Source organism: Hyperolius riggenbachi, chromosome 5 (genome assembly GCF_040937935.1).
Source record: "Hyperolius riggenbachi isolate aHypRig1 chromosome 5, aHypRig1.pri, whole genome shotgun sequence".
Lineage (NCBI taxonomy): Eukaryota > Metazoa > Chordata > Amphibia > Anura > Hyperoliidae > Hyperolius > Hyperolius riggenbachi.
The window spans coordinates 252,590,830-252,604,962 of NC_090650.1; the positions used below are offsets into that span (position 1 = coordinate 252,590,830).

Genomic DNA, 14,133 nt, shown 5'->3' on the forward strand with positions numbered 1-14,133 from the left:
ATAGTAGGAGGGATACTGTTAGGTGTAGCGTTAGTAAGAGGGATAGTGTTACGTGTAGCAAGAGTAGGAGGGTTAGTGTTAGATGTAATAGCAAGAGGAGAGTTAGTGTGAGTAAAGTAATTAAAAGAGGAGCTTGATGTGAGCAGTACATGATTAATAGTATGAACTCCGTAATATTAACTTACCAACATAAGTACTATCTGCTTCGCGCTCCAAACTCAGTGTCTAAAGTAGATGAACACTTCTTTGCTTTGGTAAGGTAATCTTGTCATTTAGAGTCTAAGTAAAGTGTTCCTTCAAGTTATTACTACTTTCACTTACTTAATTCCAGTAATTTTTTTAACCAAACAATTCTTATGCTGTGTTTGCTCTTTTAGAGCAGAGATGAAATTTTAAGTTTCATACACTTTAAGAGATAAAAGAGTTGCTTTCAAGACATTATCATCCATAATTATCATACTCCAGTTTTGTTTTTTTTAGAGAAACCTCCTACTTAGTAAATCATAGACCTTTGGTAAGACCGCATGGAGATGGTCCCGCTGCCTCAGTACAACTTGCCAACTATCAACAGTAAACATTAAGACTCTTCCAGTCACCTTTCAGGTTACTTACATTTCTTTATTTTCATTTATTTTTGTTGTTTCCCTACAACTCCTGCACAAATGCTTGAATAGATAGAATTGCATGTTATGCCAGGAAAAATGTTCTATTAGTTTTGTCATGTTGTATTGGTGTTGCAATGTCTCTTACAAATTTAGTGCCTTTTGAAAAACAGAAAATAACATAGCCACTATCTCCTGGCATACACTGATCCCTATAAAACCCCATACACTACAGGAAAGGAAGCCTTTGGTTCCTTTAACACAATATCCATTGTAAAATCAACGTATTATGACACGATACAATGATATTCCTGTGTGCGTAGTGCAGTGTGCAATGCTTTCCGTCAGCATAATGTACAGCATGCAGTGCATTTACAGGGTAATGCATGTGTTTGCATACTTGCATTGCAATATATGCCTCACTGTATGGTGGCATTACACCGTCAGGATATGATACAACTTTTCGGCTTTGCTGCAATTGAATAGCAATCACAGTGCACTGTAAAAAGAGTTTCAAAAACTCTGCTTTTTTTGTGAACAGAAGATCAAGGCAGCAGAACACAGAGACTGGTTAAGGTAAGTTTAGGTAGATCATCTTCTATAGGGACCCAGTCAACAGTCATTCATTACTGTGGATGGCGAGACAAAAATTACATACCTATATCTTCACTTGCAAATCTTACTAGACGTCTTGCCACATAAAGTGGGTCTTCTCCACCTTCCAGCATTCGACCAAGCCAGTACAAGGAGGCATTCTCATCAGATCCTCGCATAGATTTGTGCAATGCAGATATACAGTTATAATGTTCTTCCCCTACAAGGTAAAGATTACAAATGAAATATAGGTACTGTATGTCTATTAATTGAATTGCATACATTTATTTGGGACTTCTTTACAATAGGTGGGGAATACATTAGCATTACATTAGTTGGTTAGAACGCATTATTACAGTGCAAATAAACTGTGGCAGCAAGATACACAACTGTTGTCAGTGAAAACTGTACAATATTTAAAGCTTCAACGTATTGAATATTTTGGGAACAATTCAAAATAATGCAATAAATGCAAACATAATCCTCAATGGGGTTATCAACCACACACAACTTGTACATACAGTATGTTAAGGTTAAGAGGATAGTAAGACTAAAAATAAATCACATGAGTTATTGTTGCAGTCCAAACATATGTTTCAACTTCAAAAATACTAAAAGCTTCAAAAATTATGTTATTGTCAATTATGGTAGTCTTCATAGAAATCACATTTATAATGGCTTGTACTTAATACATCAAAAAGCAGGCCAATCCAAAACTCCATGAATATTACATATACTGTAACATAGCTTGGAGTAATACAAGTAATATTTCAGGCAACACTACTAGATTTGAGCAACGAAAACTCCTAATCAGGACCATAATAATCAAAATTCTCTTCCAACCGAGTATAGAGGAACAAAGTTATATTTCACAAACATAATGAGATGCCCGATCCCACCAGGCAGTCCCAGACACCCTTCGCAAAACCTACCACCGTAGAAAATAATCTATTGTATGGTGAGGTTTGTTTTCCCCAGTTTTTCAGATGGTGTATAATAAAAGTTGAAAGATATTTTTTGGACTTCAACTATACCTCCTGTGGTTTCTATTTAGTCTAATGGCCCATACTCACGGGCAACTTTTTTGGGCTGTCTCTAGCACACGGGAGCGTGTGCGCGACAGTTCGGCGACAGGTCCCTCCGCGTACACACGCGGAAGAGGGATTACTGAAGCGACGGAAGCTGTCGCCGACGTTCCTCCCCCTCGATGGAAGCGCCATGGATTTTCTATTAGGTTGCTGTCCCTAGTCCGCATACTCACGCGGACTAGCGACAGTTGCGGCGAAGCAACTGTCGCCGTGCGATTGACCGCGCCAATCGCCTGGCGACAGCAGCGACAAGCGACTGTTCGGGGTGCGCGCCCGTGTTGCGCCTCATACTCACGGGTGACCTGTCGCCGCAACATGCGCCTGCCGCGTGTTGCGGCGACAATTGTAGCCCGTGAGTATGGGCCATTACTATCCTCCTAACCGTAACACACAATATTTTATGCTAGTCATACACATGGTGATGGGGTAAAAAATCTATTACATGGAAATCTATTTGTTCAACTGACTAAAACATAAGCCCATACAAAAGAAAAAAAAAATTGTTACAGCTAGGTACACACAATCAATCAGTGTTGCCCATCAGGAGAGAACTCAAACCTTTGCACACACCGCAGTGAATTAAAAATACAGATGCGTCCCATGGCTGCAGTGGAGAGTTGTTTCAATGCCAATTTGATGGTAACCTTGCAGTATTTGGGACTTTATTTATATTGAAGCCTATTGACTAGCTTGTTGCTGCCAATTTCTAGTTATCCATGATTGCTAGTGATGTTTGGCTCTTTGAAACTGTGTTTGTAATGAACTGTAAGTTTTACCATTGGAGCTTTCTGTTTATGTATTTATACATGTGTATGCCTGTACATATCTACATGTGCTTGTACACCCTGGCTATACCACTTTAAAGGAATTGTGGATTGTGACACGTCTTCAGGGATACCATGCAGTTAATGCCTGCTCGACACCTTTGCTACTAGGTGTCAGGCCTGTAGGGATATCCACTCACAAATCAGCTCCAATGCCCCAATCTACCTCCACACGCTTCACCCTATGTGGCGCGTCCCCGCTTGAACCAGAGGTGAGAGACAACACCTACCCGACTTCGGTTACACCCAGGCCTTTAGTGTGCAAGGTATTGGAGCTGAATGCAGGGTGAGCAAATAAACTTCCAGGCCAAACAAGGATTCAGAGTTAGCAAAGTCCAGAAACAATCCAGGGTCATACAGGGGTAAACAGATATATTGCAGTACAGGAGGGCTAGGCAGGAGAGAGGTAAATACGGATCTGAGGTCAATCCAGGCAGCAGACAAGGAAGATCCAATAACAAGCAGAGGGCGAGGTCCAGATAATCCAATATAACAAGAGCCGGAACACAGAGCAACCAGCAAGCTAGAGCTAGAAGGTATCACGAGCAATGACAGGAAGCACTCAGTAGGTTTAAATACTACATGCAACCAATCAGTGGCCGGCCACATGCACACAACAGCCAATCGCACACAGGCATCAATCAGCTGACAGCGAAATCAGCTGACAAAAATGACCACAACATGTCCGCTGAGCCACCCAGTACTGACCAGCAAACCTTCCTGACAGTATCAGCCATAGCACAGTGGTCAAGCTCACCCCCTCCGACGTGGGAGACCAGGGTTCAATCCCAGGCAGGGTCAGCAACCATTATTTCATATTATTTAAATAAAATCCCTGCCTAAGTGTCAGCTGACTATCCTGTCAGCTGACACTACCTCTGTCGCCACCTCAGACCATACTGCGGCCGAGAGGAGCGGACCCTTACACTAGGTCTTTTTATTTATATTATTATTCTTATGCTACTTGGTTTTGTTATTTAGTGATACTATTTGATATGGTGATGAATGTATTGGTCCTGAGCATTACTGTTTGTTTTTTAAAGGCACAATATTTTGACCTGATGAAGCGTCTTTTGCAAGGAAACACATTGTCCTAAGTGCACAATAAAGATGAGACTTTTCAGAATCTTCATTGCGTGAGAACTCCTACTTGAAAGTAGGATCTTCTTACCATCCTTGTTCTATACCCCGTTGTTCTTAGCAACCCTAGACAAAGGGAAACGTGACTGCCACACATCATCCACAAGGCTGAGTGGGGACTGTACTTAACCGTATTCTCTTATGAGTAGTTGCTTCATGCGGCAACCCAGCCTTGTGATGATAGTCATCTACTTTTAACAGCTATACACCTGTTGCCAGATTGAGCACAGGTATCCGTGTTTTTTATTTTTCTTCAAGTTTGGAGTCACATGAATAGTTGAATGTACCCTGTAAAAATTCAGTGCTACACATATGGATTAAACTGTAATAACAGCATATTAGGAATTAAAGAAACATAAAACCCCTAATAGTTTGAGGCTGCCAGGAACAATAGAAATGTTGTAACATTTTGTGTTAGTGCCTAATGGTTTACATGTTGACTAAATGCTAAAAGGCTCGCATCCGCTAATGTTCTAAGCTCAAATCCCCTCCAGGAAATTTCTGCATGCAGTTTATGTGTTCTAGTCACAGTTTTGTGTCTTTGGGGTCACACTTCAAACCCAAAACACAATGACATGTTAACAGTCATCCTTCCAAAAACAATGAAGGACATGAAAAGATCCAGTGAATAGTTCATTGACAATGGATTCACTTCAAAATTCTACACACATCTTTTTATCCACTGGCACTGATCTGCATAGCCCTGCACCAAAATAGACTGCTCCAGAGAAACCGTTCTACTTTGTGGTGTGATTTGATCAAAGTTCTCTGTAAATTACCGAAGTTTGTCAGCACTTTATAAGGCCCAGTGCACACCGAGCGGTTTTTGGAGCGATCCGCCGGCCGCATCCGCCTATAAAAAAGCTTGTCTAATGTATTGCAATGGAATGGTGCACACCGGTGGTTTGCAGTTTTTGCCAAGCCGAAAACGCGCCTCCTGCTGCGCGTTTGCGGATTTCGGAAGCGTTTCGTCCTCAATGTAAAGTATAGGAAAAACGCAAACCGCTCTGAAAAACGCTACTTCAGAGCGGTTTGCCAGACATTTTTGTTACAGTAGCTGTTCAGTAACAGCTTTTACTGTAACAATATGTGTAATCTGCAACACAAAAACACACCCAAAACCGCTAGGTATGTTTAGAAAATCTCTCTAAATATACCTAGAATCGCTCTGAAATCAGCTCCCAAAACCGCTAGCGTATTGCGGATCTGCTAGCGGTTTTGGTGTGCACTGGGCCTAATTGTGTAATTATATGTGGCAAATCTAATTTCCCTCAATGTTTTCCTATATTTTAAATCTTTTTACAACTTTAGAATTTAAGCTAGACATACATGGGTTAATACACTGCCTGATATACCAAACCAATCAGACAGAGACCGACTCTTACACCACACAGCAAACTGCAAAATACCACAGGCTATCAGTTCCCCATTGTTTAATTTTATATCTGAAAATATCTTACACACATAAAGCGTTTATGGCCAACCACAAAAAGAAGTACATGGAGGCTGCCATATTTATTTCCTTTTAAACAGTACTGGTTGCCTGGTAGCCCTGCTGGTCTATTTGGCTGAAGTAGTGTCTGAAATCACATGACGAACAAGCATGTAGATAATCTTGTCAGATCTGACAATAATGTCAGAGACACTTGATATGCTGCATGCTTGTTAAAGGTTTATGGCTAAAAGTATTAGAGGCAGAGGATCAGCAGGGCAACTGGTATTGTTTAAAAGGAAATAAATAGGGCAGCCTCCATATACCTCTCATGTCAGTTGTCCTTCAAGAGAACAAAAACAAAAAGAAAAGGGTACCCCTATAAACAGCACCAGACTAATAATATTCAATAAGTATAAATCTTTATTGTTTTTCCAAAAACCATCAAAAAATTCATAAAATCAATTAAAACCGCCACACACTGTGACCACCAGGGTCTCTTAACCACATAATATATAATATGTTAACATAATATAATAATTAAGGTGTCTGAGTATTAGACTATATAAATATACCTAATTAAACCAAAAATAAATTGATTCGTGAGTGCACAACCATAAATTTATATTAATTTAAATAGAAAAATGGGCCAAAAAAGGGGGGAAGGAGGTAGTCCTAAAAATTTCAAGTATATATATATATATATATATATATATATATATATATATATATGCACAAACAATCATTATGAAAGTGCATAATACAAATACAAATACATCAAAATCATTGAATTGATAAATGAACTATACAAGGTAGTAAATAAAGTGCAGAGCGTAATGAATAGAGGAAAATACAAATGGTGAAACTCACGCTATAGAGTACTGAAATGGCCGCCCAGACAACCAGAGGAGGAAAGAGAGACGCCCGGAAGACAGCCTGTCAATGATTTTGATGATGTATTTGTATTATGCACTTTCATAATGATTGATTGTTTGTGCACATACTTTCTCTAAAGTATCCTACCTTCTCCTTATATAATTGATTATATAAAAAAACTTCTTTGTGTGTACACATATACTGTATACAATTTTAAGGACTACCTCCTTCCCCCCTTTTTTGGCCCATTTTTCTATTTAAATTAATATAAATTTATGGTTGTGCACTCACTAATCAATTTATTTTTGGATTAATTAGGTGTTTTTCACGCTATATTTATATAGTCTAATACTCAGACACCAGAGGGTGTATTATTATTATTATATTATGTTAACATATGATATATTATGTGGTTAAGAGACCCTGGTGGTCACAGTGTGTGATGGTTTTAATTGATTTTATGAATTTTTTAATGGTTTTTGGAAAAACAATAAAGATTTATACTTTTTGAATAGTATTAGTCTGGTGCTGTTTATAGGGGTACCCTTTTCTTTTTGTTTTTGTACATTATTTCCCCCCCCCCCCTTTTTAGCACATTCTAATTTCAGTTTTATTAATAATGATTAATGAACATTTGCATGGTGCTGGTCCCAATCTGTATGAATAAAAGTCCTTCAAGAGAACAACATGTAACTACTAAACTTGGAAAATGCTACACTAGATAATTACCAGCACAGTCCGAGGGGTGGTAAGTGGTCAGGCATACATATACACAACACACACTGAATCCAAATAAATCAAAAAGATCCGCACGCTCACTGTAGACCAAGTCCACATTTATTCAGAAATCGTGACACATTTCCATTCCATGGACCAATGATTTGTGTCAGGGCCCAGGGGGTTCCCTTCGTCAAGGTAACAGCACGGAATGGTGACGGTGTTACCCTGACAAAGGGGACCCCCCCCCCACACACACACACCCCTCAGGGCCCTGAAACAAATCGTTGGTCTATGGAATGGAAATGTGTCACGATGTCTAAATAAAAGTGGACTTGGGCTACAGTGAGTGTGCAGATCTTTTGGATTTATTTGGATTACTGCTTTGGTCCTGCACCTCCCAAGTGGTGTGCGATTCTTTTTCTGCATGTGGACACACAGAATCCAAGGTGCCTTTATTATTCTACAGTATTGCAACATTTATGTCTTCAGCAGATACTTCAAATCCTGCAGCTTATGCAGAGGACATAATACTCCTCTTCTCTGGGTTTCCTTTCCTAGTAGACACAAGTTTTGACAAATAACTGCTCAGATGTGTCCTACATATAGGAACATTAAAGAAACAGCTACACCACTGGGAGATGATGCAACATAAACAGAACACAAAGTTGCTGAACAACAGTTCAGTTGTATAAATAAACACATAATCAGTATAGTTTGCCATGTTATGCACAAGGAGCAAGTCTCAACTTTCAGCTTACCAGTGAAAGTACAAAACCTATGCTTACTTTCACATAATATAAGAGGAGAAAAGTCTTCAAGTACAGTAACAGCTAAATGATTTCTATAGCAAGAACTCTTGCCTAGTTGCAGGGCTTGTTTTTGTATCTCTTTCCCTGGTCACCCGATGGCAAATAAAGAAGCCCAGATACCAGCCACTCCTTTCATCACAGACCGTTGCTACTATAGGCTGCAATCTCAAAAGAAAGATCCAGTCTGTGTCTTCCCCCTTGTAGTCTACAATGGAATAATCTGAGCAGCTGCAGCTCCACCCATAAACAAACTACATCCTTGGAGACTTCTGCTCATCATGCAATCCAAGTTTCAAAACAGGGTGTGTAGCTGCAGAAGGCACATTTCACACAGAAATACATAACATCTGGGCTCTCAAATTACTAAAGTATTAGATAATTTATCTAGATCAGTGTCTGGAAAATGGCTTTAAAAAATTGTTGGTCTAATAATTCCTACCATAATTGTTGTGGTTTCCCTCCTCCCACTTTTTAATATACACAATAGTTGTATACAGGAAACATTGAGCTGGAAATACATATAGGCTTCAATTCATCAAGCATTACCGCATTCGGTAATGCTGAAAACAGCTGACTTAACGAAGCACTTTAGAAAATGTTAATTCATCAAAGCTGTTACCGAATGAGAAGCTGAAATGACACAGCAATGAGATAAATTACCGACATGTGCTCAACAAATGTTAATTCATCAAGGTTCCCACATTCGATAACACATTCGGTGTTTATCTCAAGCTCTCCCCTGTCGTTACAGGCTTTGAAAGCCTCCTGTGTGAATGTTTTCATGATTAGCAGGAGCAGGCAGCCAATAGAAACAGCCCCTGTTCTCCTGCAAGTGCCGCTGATAGGTCACACAGGCTTCTCCACACAAGCTTTCAGACCCCCCAAGCAGTGAGCAGAGAGAACGGGTCAAAATATATCCCCAGATTCCCTTCGGTGGTGTAACCCTTTCAGGCCCTGTTTGATAATGCAAAGATGCTGGTGGTGAAATCACCAAGCATGGCATTTGTAATGTCTCCAGGAAGTTCATCTACGTTGTGGCAAATAAATAAAATGTTAAGAAAGACTGATCGACAGATTCAGAGCAGCAGAGGCAGTATAAATAACAGTAACTATAACACCTTTACATCTAAAGGGATGTCTGGATGCCTTCTATTGTTATCAGCTTGTAACAACACACGGACATTCCAAGCTGCTCTGCACCACTCTGCTGTTATCGAACAGCCTTTGATGAATTGAAGCCTAGTAGTTCGACCTCTACCACACATGGGAAAATATTGATGAATTAGCACAGTGAAGTGTAAAATACCGAATGCGGTATTTTAAGGACTGGGGTTTTGTTATCGAACACCCTTTGATGAATTGAAGCCATAATCTCCTAGGTATTTGAATGAGAAATGTTGGTCTGATATCTGTATTTCCAAACGAGTGACCCGTTCAGATATCATGTATATAGCTGTGATATTGACAGTGCCTTACTTTGTCAGTTGTCAATTGCCGTATATGGTTTTCCTTCTGAAATAAAAAAAATGCTTGAAATTAAAAAAAAAATTGTTGGCATTTTAAAGTTTCTGAAGTGGATTCCAATCTGACAAATTAAATATGCCCCAGAGAACTTACAAAAAGCTCTCCTAAAACTGCCTTATCAGGAAGTTAAGCTTTGCCCTGAAAGTCAAATGTTGCTTTTGCCATCCTTTCCCAAAACAGAAAAGGAAGATGGATGATGAACTGTAACTCTATGTGGATGGAGGATCAGTGTTCAGCTTCAAGGGCAAATCCAAACTTTCTGCCTGCTGTAGGGTTGAATGAGGATAGGCTCCTGGTAAAAAGGCATACAAATCAAAATTGATGGAAATCCTAAACATCCCTGAAATTTTACTAGGGTTCACTTTTGCAGGGAGCACTAAAAGGGTTAAGCCTCAGCGTTAACTGTATGCTAGAACTGCCTAGGCAGATCTCTTGTGCAGTCTATGCACAGTTGCAAATAAGAGCTAATTAGACACTTTGATCTAATCTTTAAAAACACAGAAGACAAAGAAGTGAATTCTTCAGAAAGTACCATATACAGTATGTGGAATAAAGTATTTTAAATGTGTGCTGTGCAAGAGTTTAGGTCCGCTTTAATAAGCTCTCCAAGACATACTAAATGTACAGTATTTTATAGTAGATTAAACACTACTAGTTCACTTTAATGGTGATACAGTGGGTTGCAAAAGTATTCAGCCCCCTTGAAGTTTTCCACATTTTGTCACATTACTGCCACAAACATGAATCAATTTTATTGCAATTCCACATGAAAGACCAACACAAAGTGTTGTACACATGAGAAGTGGAACGAAAATCATACATGATTCCAAACATTTTTTACAAATAAATAACTGCAAAGTGGGGTGTGCATAATTATTCGGCACCCTTTGATCTGAGTGCAGTCAGTTGCCTATAGACATTTCCTGATGAGTGCTAATGACTAAATAGAGTGCACCTGTGTGTAATCTAATGTCAGTACAAATACAGCTGCTCTGGGAGGGCCTCAGAGGTTGTCTTAAGAGAATATTGGGAGCAACAACACTGTGAAGTGCAAAGAACACACAAGACAGGTTAGGGATCAAGTTATTAAGAAATTTAAAGCAGGCTTGGGCTACAAAAAGATTTCCCGAAGCCTTGAACATCCCACGGAGCACTGTTCCAGCGATCATTCAGAAATGGAAGGAGTATGGCACAACTGTAAACCTACCAAGACAAGGCCATCTACCTAAACTCACAGGCCGAACAAGGAGAGCGCTGATCAGAAATGCAATCAAGAGGCCCATGGCGACTCTGGACGAGCTGCAGTGATCTACAGCTCAGGTGGGAGACTCTGTCCATAGGACAACTATTAGTCATGCACTGTACAAAGTTGGCCTTTATGGAAGAGTGGCAAGAAGAAAGGCATTGTTAATAGAAAGTATAAGAAGTCCCGTTTGCAGTTTGCCACAAGCCATGTGGGGGGGACAGCAAACAATTGGAAGAAGGTGCTCTGGTCAGATGAGACCAAAATGAAACCTTTTTGGCCAAAATGCAAAACGCTATGTGTGGCGGAAAACTAACACTGCACATCACTCTGAACACACCAGGGCTGTGGAGTCGGAGTCGTGGAGTCGGAGTCGTGGAGTCGGGCAATTTTGGGTGCCTGGAGTCGGAGTCGGTAAAAAATGCACAGACTCCGACTCCTAATGAATTTGTAACTGTAATTAAAATAGAAACTATGATAAAATGTTCTATTTCTCAGATAATAGTCATTAAAAATAATGTATATATACAGTATATATACAGTAATAGCTGTGCTCAGTCCACAAAAATGAAATAAACCAATCAAAATTAGTTACTTGTGCTGCTTCAATAAAGCAGTCCCCGTATTTTTAAGGTCAGATATACATATCTGATTGTGACTGTATATATGATGTGTACACAGGAATCTCTTATATATACTAAATAACATCTATGCTGTAAGAATAAAGCCTGATGTGTAGCTGTGTCACTAATAGAGATGGTCAACGAGATGGAAATAATTCTGCATTGATGCTGGTTTATGCAAATGCATGCACTCCCTTTGCTGATGAAATCAAATAATTTGATATGTTGTTAAAATTTGGTTTGGTGACTACAAATTAAAGGGTAACTGAGACGGATGAAAAGTAATACATACCTGGGGCTTCCTCCAGCCCCCTTCAGGCTAATCAGTCCCTCGCTGTCCTCCACCACCCGGATCTTCTGCTATGAGTCCTGGTAATTCAGCCAGTCAGCGCTGTCCGGGCCGCATGCCGCTCCCACAGCCAGGAACATTCTGCACCTGCGCAATAGTGCTGCACAGGTGTAGTATGCTCCCGGCGGCGGAGTGTGTGCATGCGCACTACGCCCGACTGGCTCAAGTACCTGGACTCATAGCAGAAGATCCAGGTGGTGGAGGAGGACAACGAGGGACTGATTATCCTGAAGGCGGCTGGAGGAAGCCCCAGGTATGTATAAAACTTTAATTTCATCTGTCTCAGGTTTACTTTGTTACACAGTAGTACTATACTCTACATATGCACTCCCCACAGAGCTGCAGGGAATCCACTGAGAATGCTGTGCACATTGAACACAGAGGTGTTGTCTGTTTACAATCTCCTCATTCCCGTGCAGAGTACCTGCACATCATTCTTACATGTACCCACACTTACATTGCCTAGGGCCTGATAGATGTTCTTTGTTCCGGTTTGTACCTTTTACAAGTACTCTTACCAAGGACTAGTTTTAGTCTAAAGGGAATAAATATAGTAGTCTACATATCCTTCTCACTTCAGTTGTCTTGTAAAATTCCTAAGCGTTGGCAGTTAAGAGACGAATTTCATGTTACATACTTTTAATCAACAAAATTGTAATATGCAAATTAGAGGAGTCAGAGTCGAGGAGTCGGAGGAATCCTAAACTGAGGAGTCGGAGTCAGTGGATTTTTGGACCGACTCCACAGCCCTGGAACACACCATCCCCACTGTCAAATATGGTGGTGGCAGCATCATGCTCTTGGGGTGCATCTCAGAGTTGATGGGAAGACGGATGGAGCCAAATACAGGTCAAACTTGGAAGAAAACCTCTTGGAGACTGCAAAAGACTTGAGACTGGGGCGGAGGTTCACCTTCCAGCAGGACAATGACCCTAAACATAAAGCCAGGGCAACAATAGAATGGTTTAAAACAAAACATATCTATGTGTTAGAATTGCCCAGTCAAAGTCCAGATCTAAATCCAATCGAGAATCTGTGGCAAGATCTGAAAACTGCTGTTCACAAACGCTGTCCATCTAATCTGACTGAGCTGGAGCTGTTTTGCAAGGAAGAATGGGCAAGGATTTCAGTCTCTAGATGTGCAAAGCTGGTAGAGACATAAAAGACTGGTTGCTGTAATTGCAGAAAAATGTGGTTCTACAAAGTATTGACTCAGGGGGCCGAATAATTACGCACACCCCACTTTGCAGTTATTTATTTGTAAAAAGTGTTTGGAATGATGTATGATTTTCGATCCACTTCTCACATGTACACCACTTTGTATTGGTCCTTCACGTGGAATTCCAATAAATTTGATGCATGTTTGTGGCAGTAATGTGACAAAATGTGACTACAATATTTATAATGAAATTTTTAGTGGTAAAAATGGCTAGTGAATGTTACCTTCTTTTAAATACAAGCCCTCCCATTATTTACACATATAGCCCAGATAATGGAATGTGTAGCAACAGCTATTTTTATCATACTCTTCGCAAAAGAACTCCCTGGCATGTCTTCATTATCATGCTAAGCTAACAATGTATGAGTTCTGTGGGCTTATATTCAAGCCTTCAACTTGCAGATTAAGGTTGCAACAATACACCCGGGCAGCTGAACATGCTGTGCTGATGTTTAAGGCGTCATCCTGTCTATGCACTAGAAGCACTGTGGTTTTAACTGAGTGAAGGAAGCCATGTGGGATATCTTGCTACTGTGCAAAGTGGAATTCACACTATAAAATGATCATGCACATATAACTAATGCTAGCCCCATGCATATTGCAATCAATTGATCCTTTTGAAAGCACACCTGAAGTGAGATGGATATGGAGACTGCTATACTTACAGTATTTCCTTTGCAATGCAAATTGCTTGGCTGCCCTGTTGATGCTTATAATACTTTTAGCCATAGACCCTGAACAAGCATGCACATCAAGTTGGGTGACTGCATTTGCTGCATGCTTGTTTCAGGTGTGTGATTCAGACACTACTGATGCATGAAAGATCATCAGGAGCACAGGCAACTGGTACTGTGCAAGAGGAAATAAATATGGCAGCCTCCATATCCCTCTCACTTCAGGTGTCCTTTCGTGCTTCCATTTTATTTTACAGAGATACAATCTGTTTGATGGATCTAAAGTTCAATTAATTACAAGTGAAATGTGTGCCAATGTAATCGGCCTGTTGGTTTTAGCATTGAAAACTGGGTGTCATATTCTTCAGCACAGAGGCTTCAGGGCTCTTTCACGGTGCGACGTTAAAGTCGCACGT

General features: G+C 40.2%; 1 protein-coding gene across 2 annotated transcripts in view; it reads right to left on the bottom strand.

Annotated features, from left to right (window-relative positions):
- WRNIP1 (WRN helicase interacting protein 1) overlaps nt 1-14,133 on the bottom strand; it is a 164,876-nt gene that overhangs the window by 51,464 nt on the left and 99,279 nt on the right. For both annotated transcript variants that reach the window (XM_068236808.1, XM_068236809.1), the window contains exon 5: nt 1,261-1,416. In XM_068236808.1, the coding sequence (XP_068092909.1) occupies nt 1,261-1,416 (156 nt within the window). The remainder of the gene's footprint in view (nt 1-1,260; nt 1,417-14,133) is intronic.